Consider the following 19,469-nt stretch of genomic DNA (forward strand, 5'->3'; position numbering starts at 1 on the left):
TTGAAAGTCCGTGTTGCCCAGCGACAGCCCCAAAACATCACTGCTCTAGAGGAGATCTGCATGGAGGAATGGGCCAAAATACCAGCTACAGTGTGTGCAAACCTGGTGAAGACTTACAGGAAACGTTTGACCTCTGTCATTGCCAACAAGGGTTATGTTACAAAGTATTGAGTTGAACTTTTGTTATTGACCAAATACTTATTTTCCACCATAATTTACAAATAAATTCTTTAAAAATCCAACAATGTGATTTCCTGGATTTTTTTTTTCTCATTTTGTCTCTCATAGTTGAAGTGTACCTATGATGAAAATTACAGACCTCTCTCATCTTTCTAAGTAGGAGAACTTGCACAATCAGTGGCTGACTAAATACTTTTTGGCCCCACTGTATGTACATATAGTATATAAAGTGTTTTTGTTATATTGATGTAATTACCATACTGTTGTATAATAGTAATTGCATAGCATAGCTAATTTTTTCTATAATTTCCTTATTTTTTATTTTATTCTACTCTATTTTATTTACTCTATTTACTGTACTTAAACTGTACTGGAGCTGCTGTAACACTCGAATTTCCCCCATGGGGATCAATAAAGGAATCTTATCTTATCTTATCTTCAACATCAACCCTTATGTTACACAATATTTAGTGCATATGTCCACAATGTCTTTTTTGCAGCATTGTGTAGAAGCCTCCCTATTTCTACACTCACTGTCTATTTTATCAGCTCCACTTACCATATAAAAGCACTTTGTAGTTCTACAATTGACTGACTGTAGTCCATCTATTTCTCTGCATACTTTGTTAGCCTGCTTTCACATAGTTCTTTAATGGTCAGGACTCTTCCAGGACCACTACAGAGCAGGTATTATTTAGGTGGTGGATCATTCTCAGCACTGCAGTGACACTGACATGGTGGTGGTGTGTTAGTGTGTGTTGTGCTGTTGTGAGTGGATCAGACACATCAGTGCTGCTGGAGTTTTTAAATACCGTGTCCACTCACTGTCCACTCTATTAGACACTCCTACCTAGTTGGTCCACCTTGTAGATGTAAAGTCAGAGACGGTCGCTCATCTATTGCTGCTGTTTGAGTTGGTCATCTTCTAGACCTTCATCAGTGGTCACAGGACGCTGCCCACAGAGTGCTGTTGGCTGGATATTTTTGGTTGGTGGACTATTCTCAGTCCAGCATGGACAGTGAGGTGTTTAAAAACTCCATCAGCAGTGCTGTGTCTTATCCACTCATACCAGCACAACACACACTAACACACCACCACCATGTCAGTGTCACTGCAGTGCTGAGAATGATCCACCACCTAAATAATACCTGCTCTGTAGTGGTCCTGTGGGGGTCCTGACCATTGAAGAACAGCATGAAAGAGGGCTAACAAAGCATGCAGTGAAACAGATAGACTACAGTCAGTAATTGTAGAACAATTTTCAAACTAGTAACACTAATCCATCAACATCTTTATCACATTTTAAGGCTTAGAATCAAATTAAGAAAATTAGAAATGACCATTTAAGTTTTATTGGATCAAAGCAAATAAAAAACAATCATTAAATAATTCAGTAAATTAAAGAAAGGATTTCCTTTGCTTGATATTCACATATATCTTACAGTCAATAATAATAAAATTACTATTTAGTATTTCTGATATAGCTTAAGTGTAGCCACATTTCCGACTAGAACGAAAACAAGAAGCATCGGTAGCTGGGCAGCAGCCTTATGATCCACACACACGATCACTATTATTAACACTGAAATACGGAAATACAGATAGTCAACCAGATTCAGTTAGAGTATATCATATAGAAATTTAAGGTTTTTATATATCTGTATATATCCAGTATACAGCAAGATTCTTCTTATGGAGACTCAGCATGACAGACTAAGATGTGTCCTCTTATAAGAAGAGTAATGACATAAGGTGAGAGTGAAAATACCCATAAGGACTGGAGGGTACAGCATTTGACATCTGTTTGTACAATTTAATATTACATTAGAATTTGATGATGAAGGATGAAGAGTATGAAGAAAAGTAGGCGTGTTAAAAGAAAAGTGTGTTTTAAAGATGGGATGAGGAAATTCCCAATGAAATGTGTATGAAAACAAGGGAAACAGCCTTTATAACTTTGTTATTAATTCTCAATTATTGTAATCATAGGGCTAATAAAAAAGTTTTGGCTGTCCAGAGCTGTAATCAAGCAGCATTGCGAGCATGTCGAAGAGTTAGCCGTATGAATTCCTTATTTATCGCTTACACACATCCTCCACACTCTCTCATTCATTCTCACTTTTTTACTCTTTCGCCGCAGCCCCCCGAGCCAGTGAGCTAAAGAGCAATAGTCTCTACGTGGCAAGCCTTTCATCTACAGCGGGAAGACCAGGAATCCAGAGAAAGTGGAGTACTTCCAACCGCCCATGAGGTTACCCCGCTCCAGCTTGAGGTAGGCTCGATCGCCTTTTTCCATTTGGATCAGGACGCCATTGCTGGCGGCCTCGCGCGTCACGTCCTGGTCTCCGGCGAACGCAGAGATCACCGGCCAGCCGTTGTGCATGAGGCTCACCTACAACAAGTACACAGGTTATATAGAAGGTTAGACAGATCTATTCACAACATCTTCTAATGTTTAATTTTCATTTATAATATATATTATACATTGACCAGGCATAACACTATGACCACTGACAGGTGAAGTGAATCAGACTGAATATCTCTTCATCACGGCACCTGTTAGTGGGTGGGATATATTAGGCAGCAAATGAACATTTTATCCTCAAAGCTGATGCGTTAGAAGCAGGAACAAATGGGCGAGTTTAACAAGGGTTAAATTGTGATGGCTAGACGACTGGGTCGGAGCATCTCCAAAACTGCAGCACTTGTGGGGTGTTTCTGCAGTGGTCAGTATTTGGGTCATTCCTACAATTCGGTGCCTTTTGTGTCCCCAGTACTGATCGATGTATTAAGTAAATTTTAAACAATACAATTTTCTAAACATCTTACTGAAATAATTAACACTTTCAAATACTAAACACAATGTTTTCTACTCCCCCCCACAATAAAATGACTGTATACATACTGTTTTTATCTCTTAGATACCAGAGGTTTTACCATGTCCCCAGTGCTGTACATTCTGATTTAGTGATGGATAAATGAAGTTTAATCATGAAAATATCTCAGTCTTTAAATACTGTTTAAAAGGTTTGCTTAAGTCCCTCTAAAGCTTGGATTTTTTTTCTTTATGAGTTTCATTTTATTGCTGATTATAAGGGTTTTTCACACGTCCCTTAAGTTGCTGTCCACCCTGTTATTTCTTACTACTGTCTCTTAAAATGAAAAGCTGTTTTGCATAGTGACATCATTTCCTGGAGCTCACATGATCTTTTTGGAGGAAAAACAACTGTGGAATATGTGTGGCTCATTAAACTCCTCATTTTAATGTTGTTTTTTCCACATTTTATCCTAAAAGTCATATGGTCAACCATAACATGTCCACCCTGTTACGGAATATATGAGAAAAAGCAATACGATTTGATCATTTTAACAATTATCACACTAAAAAGCAGAAAATTCTTTGTCTGAATTCACTTTCATGCTAGCATGGTTTTGCTCACTAGCTAATGGCTAATTTTATGTCAGAATGTCCACCCTGTTATGGTCCACCCTGTTACGACCTAATACGTAACAGGCTGGACGTCACAGTATATATGAGGTTCATGTGTAATTTAGCTTGACCAGTATTAGTTTGGAAAAGTATAACATGTCCTTTTTATAATAATATATGAAAAACAAATAAAAACAGTGTTTCCTTTTTAAAAAGTTTTAAGGTCTATCCTAGGAATGACCCATCTACTAAAATTGATTCAAAGAAGGAACAGTGGTAAACTGGCGACAGGGTCATGGGCGGCCAAGGCTTATTGATGCACATGGTCCAATCCAACAGACAAGCTACTGTAGCTCAAATTGCTGAAGAAATTAATGCTGGTTCTGATATAAAGGTGTCAGAATACACAGTGCATCTCAGTTACAGGGCTGTTTTGGCAGCAAAAGGAAGACCAACACAATATTAGAAAGGTGGTCATAATGTTATGTCTGATCGATGTATATAAAATGTTTATAACCTGGGACGCTTATTTTGTTTCTCTAGAGCACAGTAAAGCACAATGACACAATATTCTGTCAATCATGAGATCATTTCATCTTTGCCTTTACCGTCTGCCATTTTATTTACAATTGGCTTCAAAAACGTTGGTATGCTTCGTAAAGATGGATAAAACGATTATTTTACACTCTCAAACAGAAAATTGCACTTTCTTTAATTATAAACAATGATGCCATTAGTTGGGAAAATTTCTGTGGCAAAAACTAGTGGCAGATATTAAGAAGGTTCTTAAAGTACACTTTAATGGAAAACACATAACAACCATCTCAATACAATAGGTGTGCTAATCTGCACATGAAAGTTCATTCAAACTCAAATCTTCCCTGGACAGGTAAGCCACACCGTATTAATCTAAAAGCTTGTTGTTAATCTTAAGTAAGGGAAGAATAAAGCCTGTGGAATGGCCCTACAAAAGCAGTAACGCAGCAAATGATAAGCAGTGAACTGCAACCTGGTCATCTCCATAAATCTGGATGTTTTAACAAGACAACAGCAAACATAAAACCAAAATAGCTGGCTAAAAAGAAAGTTGCAGTGCTTGAATTGCTAAGCCAGTCACTGAAAATATATAGAGGCTTTAAACAATACAAGTCTACCAGAGGGTCCTTCATGATGCTAGAGAATGTAAAACCAAGGGAAATTAGGCAAAAGTTAATTATTTTAATGCAAATACAATGATACCTTGTAACTCAACGTCCTCTAAACTCTAGACGCCTTTCGTAGACAAATTTGTACCCTTAAACTCAACTTTTCCCTTAAACTCAATGTTCTCAATTTTTTAATTTCAAATTAACAATGAACAGTCGCTTTGTTCAGTACTCGGCTTGAGCGGTGCAGTAAGACGTCATCAAAGTGCAAATATGAAACAAAACTGCATTTGTGTGGAATAGCCGTCAAATTCACTTTGAAAGCGTCCACACTTATCTGTGTTTAGCTGGATTTTCCTCACTGTTTCACTTTTAAACTTGTGTTACAGCTCGATGTTCTGAGAAATTGTAAGAATCAGCTTATTATTTCAGTGTTTTTATATCATATTTGTGTTATTTTCAGTGTATAAGTGTCAAAAACAACCCAATTTTTTAACATTTGCCTAAAATATATGCAGTTCCTTAGGACCATGGAACGCATTAACAGGTTTCCCATACATCCTTATGGGGAAAAAATACCTTGAAACTCAATGCCTTTTAAACTCAACAGCACTCCCAGAACCAGTGGACATTGAGTTTCAAGGTACCACTGTATCTCAAAATTGTATTTTCTAACAAGTAGCTTATTAGTTAAGTTTATTTACACATAAATATATATTTTCTGGTTATATTAATAAGTTACCATATTATTAATTGCTGTCAAGTCGATTTTGACTCCTGGTGAGTGTCTGGACAGAGTTTATCCATAATATCCTGTCCTCTGATTGGGTCCTTAGTCTTCTTAATGGCTCATTTATTATTTCCCTAATTGTATCCATCTATCTCAGGGGTGTCAAACTCATTTTTACAGAGGGCCACATCTGCATTATGCTGTGATGTCTGCAATCTTAAATTATGTGTTTGGTGTCAAAATGCCAAATTTATACTTACTCAAAGTTCTATAGTGTGAAAAGTGTTGCGATCAGGTTATAATTGGCAGTGAGTGCAGTGTCAAGCTAAAGCCAATGAGAGCGCAAGATACAGAATAAAGGGAAATAAGGGGGAGGAGCAAAATATATAGTTTCTATCAGAATACATTGCCATGCACACAGGCTTTACAGTATTTGTGACTTATCGTCCATGCCAAACCATAATACCAACGTTGCATTGCAAAAGCATTTATTTATCTTCAACTCTCTCTCTGCAAAACCGATGATACCTGCTGACTGCTATTCACCCAGATTCTTCTCTTTTTCCTTCTTGCTGTTTCACTACATTAATGCACAAACAACTTGGATCGCTCGCTTCTTGCTGACGACCATTTTTGGAATAATTGTGAATGCTTATGAATGATCTCATTATACCTCTTGTAACTTGTGTTTTTGTGACAAAATGTAGTTTGGGAGACCGGACAGACTCGTCTGTGATTCCTCATGGTGATAGATTGTGTACTGTGTGAACGATCAGTCGTGTAGTGTGAAAACCACAGCGATTTAAAAGACTCCCGATTACTAAAGATCAAGTTGTGTACAGAGATCTGACCATTGTGAAAGTCATGTACTGAAAACTTAGCATTACAAAAAGCTAAAACGTAGGTGTGATTGCGTCTTCCAGTAAGACAGTAATCTAAAATATATGTCTAAATCCACACATAAAATAGTTTAACCATAAAATTGCCACCCTAGACCTCTGACATTAACGTTATTATACACCTAATGTAGTGAGCTTTGTAGTGAGCTAAAGAGAACAGTTCACAAGAGTGTTTTGATGACAATATTGCTCCAAGATTCCTTGCTCTGTATTCTCCAATCGTATCAATCATTACCTTTTATATTATTAACTTCTATTATTAAATGATTTAGCGCTGTCAAATTGGCAAAGGAAAATTCCACAATGCTTATTTTGAGGGGTGTGAATGTTGTAGCCTAAAGGTTAAGGTACTGGACCTGAAAGGTTGCTGGTTCAAACCCCACCACTGCCAGGTTGCCACTGTTGGGCCCTTGAGCAAGGCTCTTAACCCTCAGTTGCTTAGACAGTATACTGTCACAGTACTGTAAGTCACTTTGGATAAAAAGCATCTGCTAAATGTCGAAAGTGTAGATAGATGGATGGATGGACGGACGGACGGACGGACAGACGGACGGACGGACGGACAGACGGACAGACAGACAGACAGACAGACAGACAGACAGACAGACAGACAGACAGACAGACAGACAGACATAAATTAAGGCCTCAGTAGCAAGTTACATAAATCAAAAGTCAAAAGTTATAGTACACACTACAGAGATTCACATTATACAAACAAGTATCTGTATAACCACAACACTCAGACAACACACTACAACAACAGGACCTGAGGGTACATATGGAGTTTATCTGTAAATAATTGCCCCCTGAAAGCTATTTGCCCCCTGAAAGCAATTTATTCATAAATATTAGTTTTCCATCTTTACCAAGGCTGCCAACAAATCAGAGCTGAGTGTACTCCCCATTTTTTGTTTTGTTGGAGGATGCTCAAGTGGCACAACGGTCTATTACACTAGCCAACCCGTGCTAAAATCAGGGTTTGAATCTTAGCAGTGCTATTGGCTGGCCAGGCATCCCTACAGACATGACTGGCTATGTCAGGGATGGTGGATTGTCTTTGGCTTTTCAGCAGTTTCTCTTCCAATTTATTGGAAGTTAGTTTCATTTCCAACCCACTAATTAAGCCAGTTTATTTCTGAAATTCATTACAATGCTAAAACAAACTTCCACCTGCTAAAAGTAATAGAGAGTGAGTAGGTTACAAGCCAGGTCCATGATGTGCTTTACATCTAAAGATACAGATTCAACAAAAAATAATGCAGACATTTACTGCATTAACACACACAGGGCAGCACATTGTTGGGTAAATGTAAAGTATACATTTACAACATTAAAAGCTTAGTGTGATAGTAATATTTTATTGTGTATTATTTTGATAAGGAATGTTGACAAACTTAATATAACCTAATCTGGACACAACCAGTTCTTTGGAAAAGACAATTATGCTTGAAAGAGTTATGGTAATAGAGGAAGAGGATGAAGAGCAATGAGATCCGATTAGACCAGGGGTGTCAAACTCATTTTCACCGAGGGCCACATCTGCATTATGGTGGCCCTCAAAGGGCAGTTGTAACGTATCCTGCTGTGATTGCTCTCTGCCTTTCAAGTCTTGGACTATTTGTTGTTTTTCTTGGAGGCTAAATTCTGTGTTTGGTTTTAAAATGCCAAATTTATCCTGTATATTTATAATGTATATCTACATTTATATTGTACTCCTTTACCACAGACATGGCCTCATAACACAAGAGACGTACCGGTTTCTCCTCTTGAAGCACAAACTTGTATTTACTTTCCCATCTTTGATGAAATGACCTTCCTTCTTCTTGTACATTTTGGGATTATTTGTAAATATTTCTCAACATCACTTGTTGGAAATCTGCCTCAGTTAAACACTGATGTAGAAACACTGCTATCTAGTGGCAGGATGCGGTCACTTTCCGGCTCACAAAATCGGCATGCATTGTGGGAGATGCAGTTTATGTACGATTTTAAGACAATCATATGTCTTTTAAGCTCTCGCCACATAAAATGACATGGCGGGCTGGATTTGGCCCGCGGGCCTTAAGTTTGACACATTTGAATTAGCGGAACAATGAACAAGCCATTAAGAAGCCTGAACACCTATAGGGAAGACATAATAATATAATAATGGGTCTGTCTGGAAAACGTAGTGAGCTCTCTACATAGACACATTTTACGTCATCCTACTTGCTCCAGAGAAGAAGGCTGTCTAAATTCTTAGATACCTTACAATGCTGCCTACGGAGGTGCCTTAATTCTAAGTAATAATCAGACTGAATAACGAGGGAGCATCTAAGGCTTTTTTAGCAGTGAAAGCAATTCCAGCATTCTGTGCGGCACAACTTTTCTCACAAAAAATTACAAATATGGTGGATGGATGAGGATAAATTAATAAATCAAATTTGGGCTTGTCAGTGACAATTTAACTGTTTCGGTACACAGAGGGAGATGTTAGCTGGCGTGCTAGCGGGTTGTGCCTCCTCAGCCAATTGGTTTGAATGGTCTGAGCCTAACTGTGTTAGCTTAGTAAGTAAAAACTATGGTGACGTAATAGATAAGTAATGCGTCTAAATAATCTGCCTTATGAGTTTGATGTCTTATTAGAATCCTCTCTGCCTAGGTAGGCAGTAGGCAGCAAGGCAGCTCACTAAGTTTTCAGACAGACCCATTATAATCACTTTGATACCGATTTTGACTAACCCCTATTAAATTCTCACAACTAAAATAAAGAAACGACCGACCTAGTCAAAACAGAACTGTAAACACAAATTGTTGCCACAAAGTTTGAATTTTATATTATTGATTGTGCACACCTGTAAGAACTAAGTGTGGTTAAAACACTTACAATTGGCAGGTAAAAAGATTTCACGTCAAGTCAAATTTATTTTTACACTGTCTCAAAGCAACTTTAAATATTCCAAGACCAAAACCCACTGATGAGCAAGCCAAAGTTCAAATCTCAGCTCTACTACTGGTTGGCTGGGCGCCCCCTAGCAGGCACAACTGGCAGTGCCTGCAGCGGTCAATATCGGCCACTAGTCTGTTAAGTCAGAAAAGACCGGACTAAAAAGGGGGCGGGGTCTTCAGCGCTGTGTAAGGACCCTGGTTAGTATCTTACGGTAATATACCTTCCTCGACGCGACCAGGGTCCCTAACAGTGGAAGACTAATTGGCTATGCTAAATTGGGAAAAAAGGGAGAAAATGCCGTGTGATTTCGTAGGCGACTGTGCGCCTACACCTAGTCTGAGGGGGCATGAGTGTCAGATCTCATCCCCTAAGCGCGAGGATGGTACAAGCAGCAAGGGAATTGCAAAAGGGGAATTGGTGATAATTAGATTTGGAGAAATATGGGGGAGTGCAAAAAAACACTAACTTTGTTAAGGATTCAAGTAATGATCTTCTAACAATAGCACATTTGTTATTACTGCTTTGTTCCCCTTATTGCTAGATACAATTTCACACTTTTTATGATAATTATGACAGGCATAAACGCTTAAGAACATTAAGAAAACTGTGTGCAGTACAGTTCAGTACAGTACATTTAACTACCATTGCCATTTAGAGCTCCGACTTAAGGATGTGTTGACTATATTAAAAGCCTTTTTTCCCCCTTATTTTCCTCCCAATCTAGTCATATCCAAATTCCCCAACTGCATTTTGCTTCCTTTCTACTGTTGCGTACTAACAAATGCCCCCTCCGACACATGTGCAGTAGCCAATGAGGCTCAGTATCACGCTCGGAGAGTCACGCACTGATCTCCATTATCCCCCGTCTTTGTGCAGGCACTATTGAGGTCGTAATTGCAGCAGTTATAAGGAATCCATAAGGAGCCAATCGTCTGTTGTCTGTGTAGGTGTCCAGGCAAGACTTTGTTTTCACCCACTTTTAAACTAATTTAAAATAAACTAATTAAGTTTTTCCAGATGTTAAATGTCTTCAGAGAGGAAGCCGTCTGAGACAAGCAGGTGAAGTTATGCTAAGCTGGAAGTGATTAAATGCATAACAAAACAGATCGGAGAGACAGGCAACCAATCAAACGTCTGTAGATTTGATAATGGACAAAAGCCGTGACGGAACATCGTCTACAATAACAGCTATTTTAAAATACAAGTACAGAACAGACAGTGTTTCTAAATGACTTGTTCACTTCAAAGACAAATGGACTGTCTTAAACTTTCAGCCTCAGTAATTGTAATCCCTGTTGGCAAAAAGACATGCACTCATGCATTGTTCCCATCAGTGGCAATTACATGGCAGAACGAATGTAGACGTGGTTGAAGCAGGGTGTCAGATCCATCCATGTCACTTTATTAATGCCCAATTAGAGAGAGAATATGGATAAAAACGGGGTGATTTGGTCTTCAGCATTATTATAACTAAGCAGTTAATAATACAGGCTGAAATACTATCGGCAAAGGGACAGAGACCATGACCGCTACTCACATTTATAGTCTTTGCCGTGATTATATATATATATATATATATACAGTATATATATACACTGATCAGCCATAACATTAAAACCACCTCCTTGTTTCTACACTACCTGTCCATTTTGTTAGCCCCCTTTCATGCTGTTCTTCAATGGTCAGGACCTCCACAGGACCACCACAGAGCAGGTATTATTTGGGTGGTGAACCATTCTCAGCACTGCAGTAACACTGACATGGTGGTGGTGTGTTAGTGTGTGTTGTGCTGGTATAAGTGGATAAGACACAGCAGCACTGCTGGAATTTTTAAACACCTCAGTGTCACTGCTGGACTGAGAATAGTCCACCAACCACAAATATCCAGCCAACAGTGCCCTTGGACAGCGTCATTTGACCACTGATGAAGGTCTAGAAGATGACCAACTCAAACAGCAGCAATAGATGAGCGATCGTCTCTGACTTTACATCTACAAGGTGGACCAACTAGGGAGGAGTGTCTAATAGAGTGGACAGTGAGTGGACACGGTATTTGAAAACTCCAGCAGCGCTGCTGTGTCTAATTCAATCATACCAAAACAACACACTAACACACCACCACTATGTCAGTGTCACTGCAGTGCTGAGAATGATCCACCACCTAAATGATATCTGCTCTGTGGTGGTCCTGTGGGGGTCCTGACCATTGAAGAACAGGATGAAAGCGTGTGTGTGTGTGTGTGTGTGTGTGTGTGTGTTATGAAATAGGCCGGTGTCTGTCGTTAAGCAAATCCACTGCATATACGGTTGGAGTTATTCACCACCAGCTCAGACTGAAGAAGTCACTCGGATGAGTGATGAAACATATATCTACACCAAACTTGTGTCCAGATGAACTAATTCATCTTTGTGGATTTGTGTACTCCAAACACCAGTATACACTCACAGTCCTCTTTATTAGAAACACCTTTACACTTTCATACCCACGTAATTATCCAGTTAGCCATCACAAAGCAGCAGCACAATTCTAGTACTGTTGTTGGTGCCAGACAGCTAATTTAGCCACTTTACAAACAGCAATAAAGTTTAAAAATCATCCATTAAGCAGCAGTTCTGAGAGGTCGGTTCCACTCTTGTCAGCCAAGAACATGAATCTGTTGTTACACTGAACATGGCCTAACTAAACACAGATGATTAAATGGACTCAACTGACCACAGCACATTTTATCTTAGATGAGCATTGGCCCAGAGACCTCTGCTGAGTCACTGCATGGAGTTGATGTACGGCTTTCTCTTTGTATGATAGTGTTCCACGTTACATTTCTTAGTGATGGATTGTGTTAAGTGACATTGTTTTTCTGAAGTAATCCTGAGCTCATGTGGCTAAATTTAATAAAGTACCATGACGGTTTCTCATGCAATGTCATCTAAGGACTCGAAGGTTACAGATTCAACAGTGGTTTCTGGCTTTGCCCTACACATGCTTAGATTTCTCCAGATTCCCTTAAACTTTGGAAGATGATTAAAGACATAAATGTTCTTTTTGAACTGATTGACAATTATTTCGTGAACATTGGGAGAACATAATGGGCTATGATCCATCTTTATTTGCACAGATTGAGTATTTGATGTGGAATGATTTACATTTACATTTTTGGCATTTAGCAGATGCTTTTATCCAACACTTACAGTATACAATCTAAGCAATTGAGGGTTTAGGGCCTTGCTCAAGGGGCCAACAATGGCAACCTGGCAGTGATGGGGTTTGAACCAGCAACCTCACTGCTTACTAGTCTTGCACTTTAACTGCTAGGCTACAATGTCCTATAAAAAAATACAGCAGATAAAAAGCTGTGGCACAGTAGTATATTCTGCTAGCACACCAGCGCTGGGATTCTGAACTCTCCAGGTTTGAATCTCAGCTCTGCTACCGGTTGGCTGAGCGCCCCCTAGCAGGCACAATTGACAGTGGATGGTAAAAGACTAAGAAAGGGGGTGGGGTCTTCAACTCTGTGTAAGAAACCTGATTACTAGCCCAAGGCTCCTGTACAGAAGTGGAAAAATGTGGGGATTAGTGCACCAAAGTATGAGCAAATAAAAAGGGGTCGGTGGACTGGGAACACGTAGGAGGGAAATATACCCTTCTCGGATGTGATCAGGGCCCCCAGCAGTGGGAGACTAGTATCTAGTTATCTATTTTGTTAATAAAAATGATTTTGTCAGTTAAGTAAAGGTTTAAGTTAACAAATTTTTTAGAACATGATTTGTATGAAATTACAGCACAAATCAGCTAAACAACAAGCTGTTTCTGTTTAGCCGTGTTTTCGTATCGTCTCCAATCAACACGAAACGCAGCGCTACCGGTGTCCTCTCTTTTTTTACGTTTTATAATTCCTTTTACCAAATTTATAAATAAAAAATCAGATTTTAATCAGAAATGCATGTAATCAATCCTAGACGCACTTGGATACACATGACCCCAGGTGTGCAGTTTATCTGCAATGCAGATGCACATATTTAGGCGTCTTCGGTTAACTGAATGTGGGAGTGTGTGACGCGTCCAGTCTTTCTGCTTGTCGCTGGACCCGTCACAGATCTGACCAGGATGAATTGTAAAGAGAAAACAGTAACATAATTACTGTTGTCAAACTCTAGGCAACTGCTTTATCCACAGTGACTTACAATTGCGACCAAATACAATTTAAAGACACAACAAAGGCAACCGGGCATCGGTGGGGCTTAAACCAGTCTTGATCTTCAGTCTACCAGTCCAGTACCCTAACCGCTGAGCTTTACTTGCCCTTCCGTTTCGATAAAGCTTGGATTGTACTAATAGCTAAATAGACCTAAAAGCTACACTGGGACGTGGATCATTCCAGTCATTTTGATGCACCCCATGCAAAAAAAACCTCTGGATCTAGCTAACCAATGCATTAACTGCTTGTTGGCATCTTTTTAAAAGGAAGCATTCACATTGATTGTTTTTTTATTTTAGCAGACAGGGTTGTGTAATACAGAGCTTTGGCATAATTGTCTTTGTAATCCTGAGAACCATTTATTTTAATTAAACTGGACTAGTCGGGCCAGAAACAAGCAGAAAACATATACCGATCAGCCATTACATTAAAACCACCTTCTGGTTTCTACACTCACTGTCCATTTTACCTTCATCAGTGGTCACAGGACGCTGCTCACGGGACGCTGTTGGCTTGATGTTTTTGGTTGGTGGACTATTCTCAGTCCAGCAGTGACAGTGAGGTGTTTTAAAACTCCATCAGCATCGCTGTGTCTTATTCACTCAAGACACCACCACCATGTCAGTGTCAGTGCAGTGCTGAGAATGATCCACCACCATTGGTCCTGGCCAATGAAGAACTGCATGAAAGGGGGCTAACAAAGCATGCAGAGAAATAGATGGACTACAGTCAGTAATTGTAGAGCTACAAAGTGCTTCTATATGGTAAGTGGAGCTGATAAAATGGACAGTGAGTGTAGAAACAAGGAGGTTGTTTTAATGTTATGGCTGATCAGTGTATTTATTCATTGGAGTTAAGTCTGCGCAATCCATGAGACAGACAGTTACATCACTGGTCCAGTTTTACTGCATTTTTTTTTAAATAAATCATTAAACAAATGGCTTTTATGCTATTAAAATTTGCCAAATTGTCCTGTTTCAGAAATTCTCACCCTAACGTTGTTTATTATACTCATTTAGTAACTCCTTTCAGCTTAGTTAAAGCAAAGAAAACACATTTGTTAAGTCAGTCTTTTTATAATCATTTTTCCCCATTTTATTAATTTGTGATTATCAATTTAAAGATTAAGTAATTATCATTGTGTGTACGTGTTTGTTTGTCTATGCGTGTGTGTGCATGTTGCCCAGTCACCCCTTCCATCCTGCACTAATAACAGCCTCCAATTAACAATTTCATTCATTTCAAATGTGTTTATTGGGGTTGAGGTCGGGCTCTGATCTGAGCCCGTTAGTAATCATGCTTGTATTTTGCCTTTTCTCAAATTTAATAATTGAATCCATTTTTTATTAGGAAACAAATAATTAAAAGTGAAAAAAAATGCTGAAAGTACTGAAATTGACAGGTTATTTATACAAAGGGTCAGATTTCTGTGTTTTATTTTTCCCATTGCTTAGACATCTCTCTATTAATTAAATGCACATTTAAGTCAATATATTTGCAGCTATTTTTAATCTATTATAAATATGACCATACCAAAAACTAAGAAATTCTAAATGCACATTTAGTTACGCTGATTTCATGATTTTTTTTTAAGTAAAAAAACATTTTATTAAATGCAATAAAAAAAAAAATAAATAAAATAAACTAAGGCATTTACTATTGCAAAAAATACCTAAAACGACTTTTAAAGCATTTAAAGCATTTTTAAAACCTATTTTAGTATAGCTTTTTATATTGTGCATTTTGGAGCTGTTCGCACCATGCGCCCTTTTCACTACTCAGTTAATTGAATCACTATTAGGATCCAAACACACAGAGATTAAAAAAAGACTCAAATAAAAATGAGAATTAGACCAATGTCAAAAATATGCATATATGTATTTGAAAAGGATGCTGAGTAGAGTTGTGGGGGGTTAGTTGCTGTTCAGGGTTTAATCTGCTGCCAGGCAGAGACGTAATAAATCCCAAATGATTGCATTGTGTATATAAGAACTACACATGGTTAAAAGCTTTTAGTTTATATTGTATTGGATTTGGATGACTGGACATATGAACAATCCATCGTGGACTGTTTTAATTTAGATACTATACAAGAAACGTGAACAAAACATCCCTAGTAAGTCCAAATAATAAGTCAATAATCTACTATAATATTATGTCATTAATTTATATGCTTATACTTAGACTGAGTTGTCTAATATTGTTCATTTTTTGTCTCTAACTAAAAGCACTTTTCCTGCTGGGTACCAATCACATCACCTTAAAGCTCAACGCGCCACAGATCTTATCAGTACGGGTATCAGTATGGGTCCTTCCTATTATTTTGAGACACAATAGATGAACTATGTTTTCTTACAGAAATGCCATGGTATTTCTTTACATTATTTTTACACTCATTGCCTTTTGCAGACGCTTTTACAGGCTTTGTTCTGTAACCTGAAGTAACTGTGACTTCCTAAAGGTCGATCTGTTTAAAAAAAGCTGGTGAACAGAGTTGAAAAGAGTCCTGTGCAGTCAGGGGTACAGCTAATTTCTCAACTCATTTACATCAAATGCTTAATCCTGGTTAGGTTAGGGTTGTGCCTGGTCTGGTTCAGAAACACTGGACGTGAGGAGGAAATAACCCAAACAGGGAGCCAATTCATCGCACACACACACATACACACACACACAACCCTGATGAGAACTGGCAATCATGTCTATCATGTAGATGCCAGTATTTTGCTCTGGTGGCACAGAAGTATTCCTGCCTTGCGCCCAGTGTTCTCCCGGAGAACCAGACCCGGCGGGACCCTGACCAGCATAAAGCAGTTCACGAAAATAAAAAATGTAATGAATTTTAGTTTATTTATACATTCATCGTCTGCTTTATCCTGTTTAGGTTTGTGGTGGGTCTGATTAATTAAGCGAAAGGCATGAAACACTCCAGACAGGTCGCCAGTCCATCACAGGGCAAACACACACATACACACACATACACACAAATTCACACCCTCACATTTAAGACAATCTTAGTTGCTTTTTATATATATAATAAAGTTTTTATCTACATTTGGAAAAATAGAAATTGACATAAACCCAGGCACCTAAATACATACAAAGAAAGAAGAACACTCACCTGGATGGTCTGACGGTTATAAACCTTCACAACATGGAAATTAAAACTGTAAATCCCTTTTCGTGGTGCAAAGAAATTGCTTCTCTCCTCATCAAAACTTTTCCCGACATTCACCAAGACCTGCAGAAGGGAAACATCACACATAGATGAGTCTCATATGAATCTGATTATTACAGTCATGCACTTACAATGATTATACGAGCTCATTAATACAGAATTAGTGTATTATTATGGTTATAATTATAGGTGACAGGGCATTTAAACATCCTTGTTTGTCTTTACCTAAAGAAGGATTTGTGACTGATCTGGTAATGTAAATGTCTAAAGATATGGCACATGGGGTTTTACAGAAATTAGAAATTATCACATATTCATGGATCAATGAACACACTGTAGCCATAATATTTGAGTGTTTGACCTTGCATGTTGTAATTTGATTAAAATTTTTATTAAATATATGTTATATAAATTATTATATAATTATACAGCTTTTGCATTTGTATGATTACTCAAAGCTTCAACAGTTCACTGTTTATAAATATTAAATGTACTTTTAACCATTACCTTCCATTAATAATCATTATGATATATGCACTTTCTTTACTTGAACTTAAATTCACACACAAAACATTAAACTGTTATCAGAATCAGAATCAGATTTATTGGCCAAGTTTGTGGATACATACAAGGAATTTGGTTACGGCTGATGATATCTCTCTAGTATAAATACAGTATACAAGCAATGTATACATTAAACATTAAACACAAAAATATACAAACTATAAGACTATATACAGGCAATATATAGAACAAATGTATGGATGTGTGCATGTATGTATGTACAGTATTCAGTGACCTATGTATGTACATATAAGCAGAGGTACACAATATATGGCAGTATACAGTGATATACAGATAATGTAAGTTAGCAGCGTGTGGATTATTTACAAAAAATAACAGTAGAGTGCACAGCATGTAGGATGAGTACTACAATATTTTGACAATCGGCAGCAGGTGAATACACATGAAAGAATTAAGGTTTTATTATTATTAAAAAAGTCGTAAGTGTTCAAATGTGTAGAAAGCAGGTGGTGATGGTTGTACTAATATTTTATTATACATTATGTAAAATTACAATTATATCTGTATAATTTATACATATATTTTTTTATAACTTTAAGCTTTAATTCATTAAGCTCATTAAGTTTTAATGTATGGATTCACAAATACACTTGCATAGCCTAAAGTTATATAAAAAAAGTATAAATTATACAGATTTAATTGTAATTTTACATAATGTGTAATAAAATATTAGTACAACCATCACCACCTGCTTTCTACACATTTAAACACTTACATTTTAACTCTTTTAATAATAATAAAACCTTAATTCTGTCACATGTACTTGTTAGAATTGTAAATAATAGAAGGTAAATATTTGCTAATTATTATTATATACTATTTTTAGTTCATATCTTGACATAAACATGTTGAAATATTTTGCACACTTTTATATAAGTGGTTTGTTCTGTAATATAAAGTCATGCCGCACCCTGTATACCCTGTATTTTGCAAGTACATGTCAGTGAGACGACTATTTTGTAAAGGAAAAGACTTGATTTACTATAATGTACACTTATTTCTGTGCATTAACATTCACTGCAGTTTTGCTGATCCTAGAGCATCCTTTATTGACTTATAAAGAAGTACAAATTCTCATATAAATGGTGGGAATACACACACATTGACAAAAGACAAATACAATACAATAACTTATTAACCATCCCCACGCCTAACAGGCACAATATTATTCCTTTGCAAATGTACCTGATCGAAGTAGATGACCATGGTCCGATTGCTCATCTCCGACGGCTCATGGTTGGTGTTTCTCACCGCTGAAAATGCGACTTTGGCGCTGCCGGAGCGCACCGAGATCCCCAGCGCAGTGCCGGTGGGATCCGAAGTTGGGTTTGAGTCGCACACCACCAGACATTTCCCCTCCAGCACGATGGGTTCCGTCTCGTTTTGCGCGCTGGCGAGGCAAAGTAACGCCAGTGCGCCCAGCACAAACGTCAACATGACTGCAACTTCAGCCTGCACCTGCGCACCGTATCCTTACCAAGAAACAGAGATCTGCGCTTATTTCAGCCTTCTGTCTGAGTTGCTTGTATAGTTTTATAACAGCACAGTTGTCTCCAAGCTTTCTTTCAATAAACACGTTCACTTGTGATGTCCAAATCCACTTTTTTGGTTGGTTTAGATTATCGGGTGAGATTTTTTTCCCCCAGATCCTCTTTTCCTTCAGACTTATTCCAGATTCGGATAGGCGGAGGGGAACGTTCCGAGGCCCTCGTCTGAACACATAGCGCAGGGCTCCGTCTGCTCTCAATTATTGATGCCTGAGATATTGGAAGTGAAACACAAAAGCTTGTGAACGCTGCGCTCCCGCCCCTCCACTTCGCTCCCCACCGGCGCACCAGCGCGTCTCCAATCTACCAATCGCGATACACGGACCGCCTTTCCCTGCAATGATGCGATGCAAGTTGTCACCCCTTTTTGCACAGAGCTCTTACAGGTGGGCTTGCCTGATTATTAGGGGGGTGATGGTCGTCTCCTTTAAAAATAGGGGCGCGCCTTTGACATAACGCGCCACTGTGCGCACGGAGGTCATTCTAATGGATTAGTACCAGTGCGCCGGGGTAGCTGATCAAGTCTTTATGGTTCGTGGATTATCTTAAAGGAATCTTACAGTCTTAGTCTAGCTACAGCATATCTATCTAATGGGTGGCACCATGAACTAGAACTATGGTCAAGGAATATCCCTCGCCTCAACAGTTTAAC

The 19,469-nt window shown here is 38.3% G+C and overlaps 1 protein-coding gene across 1 annotated transcript; it reads right to left on the reverse strand.

Moving 5' to 3' along the window:
• Positions 1 to 1,510: 1,510 nt before the first annotated feature.
• On the reverse strand, positions 1,511 to 19,006 carry cbln1 (cerebellin 1 precursor). The gene is made up of 3 exons (XM_063004695.1): positions 18,456 to 19,006; positions 16,629 to 16,748; positions 1,511 to 2,573 (listed from the first exon to the last, which is right to left on the reverse strand). Exons 1-3 carry the CDS (start codon positions 18,705 to 18,707, stop codon positions 2,376 to 2,378), a joined length of 570 nt encoding a protein of 189 aa, XP_062860765.1. The 5' UTR covers positions 18,708 to 19,006; the 3' UTR covers positions 1,511 to 2,375.
• Between the last annotated feature and the right edge of the window lie 463 nt (positions 19,007 to 19,469).

The sequence above is a fragment of the Trichomycterus rosablanca genome, chromosome 11, assembly GCF_030014385.1.
Source record: "Trichomycterus rosablanca isolate fTriRos1 chromosome 11, fTriRos1.hap1, whole genome shotgun sequence".
Lineage (NCBI taxonomy): Eukaryota > Metazoa > Chordata > Actinopteri > Siluriformes > Trichomycteridae > Trichomycterus > Trichomycterus rosablanca.

What these genes read in the sequence shown, in the direction of transcription:
- cbln1 (XM_063004695.1), bottom strand. Translation starts at nt 18,707, where the DNA reads ATGTTGACGTTTGTGCTGGGCGCACTGGCGTTACTTTGCCTCGCCAGC. An exon ending in TGGTCATCTACTTCGATCAG is followed by an intron (nt 16,749 to 18,455) that starts GTACATTTGCAA and finishes TCCCTTCTGCAG; the next exon opens with GTCTTGGTGAATGTCGGGAA. An exon ending in ATAACCGTCAGACCATCCAG is followed by an intron (nt 2,574 to 16,628) that starts GTGAGTGTTCTT and finishes TACTTGTTGTAG; the next exon opens with GTGAGCCTCATGCACAACGG.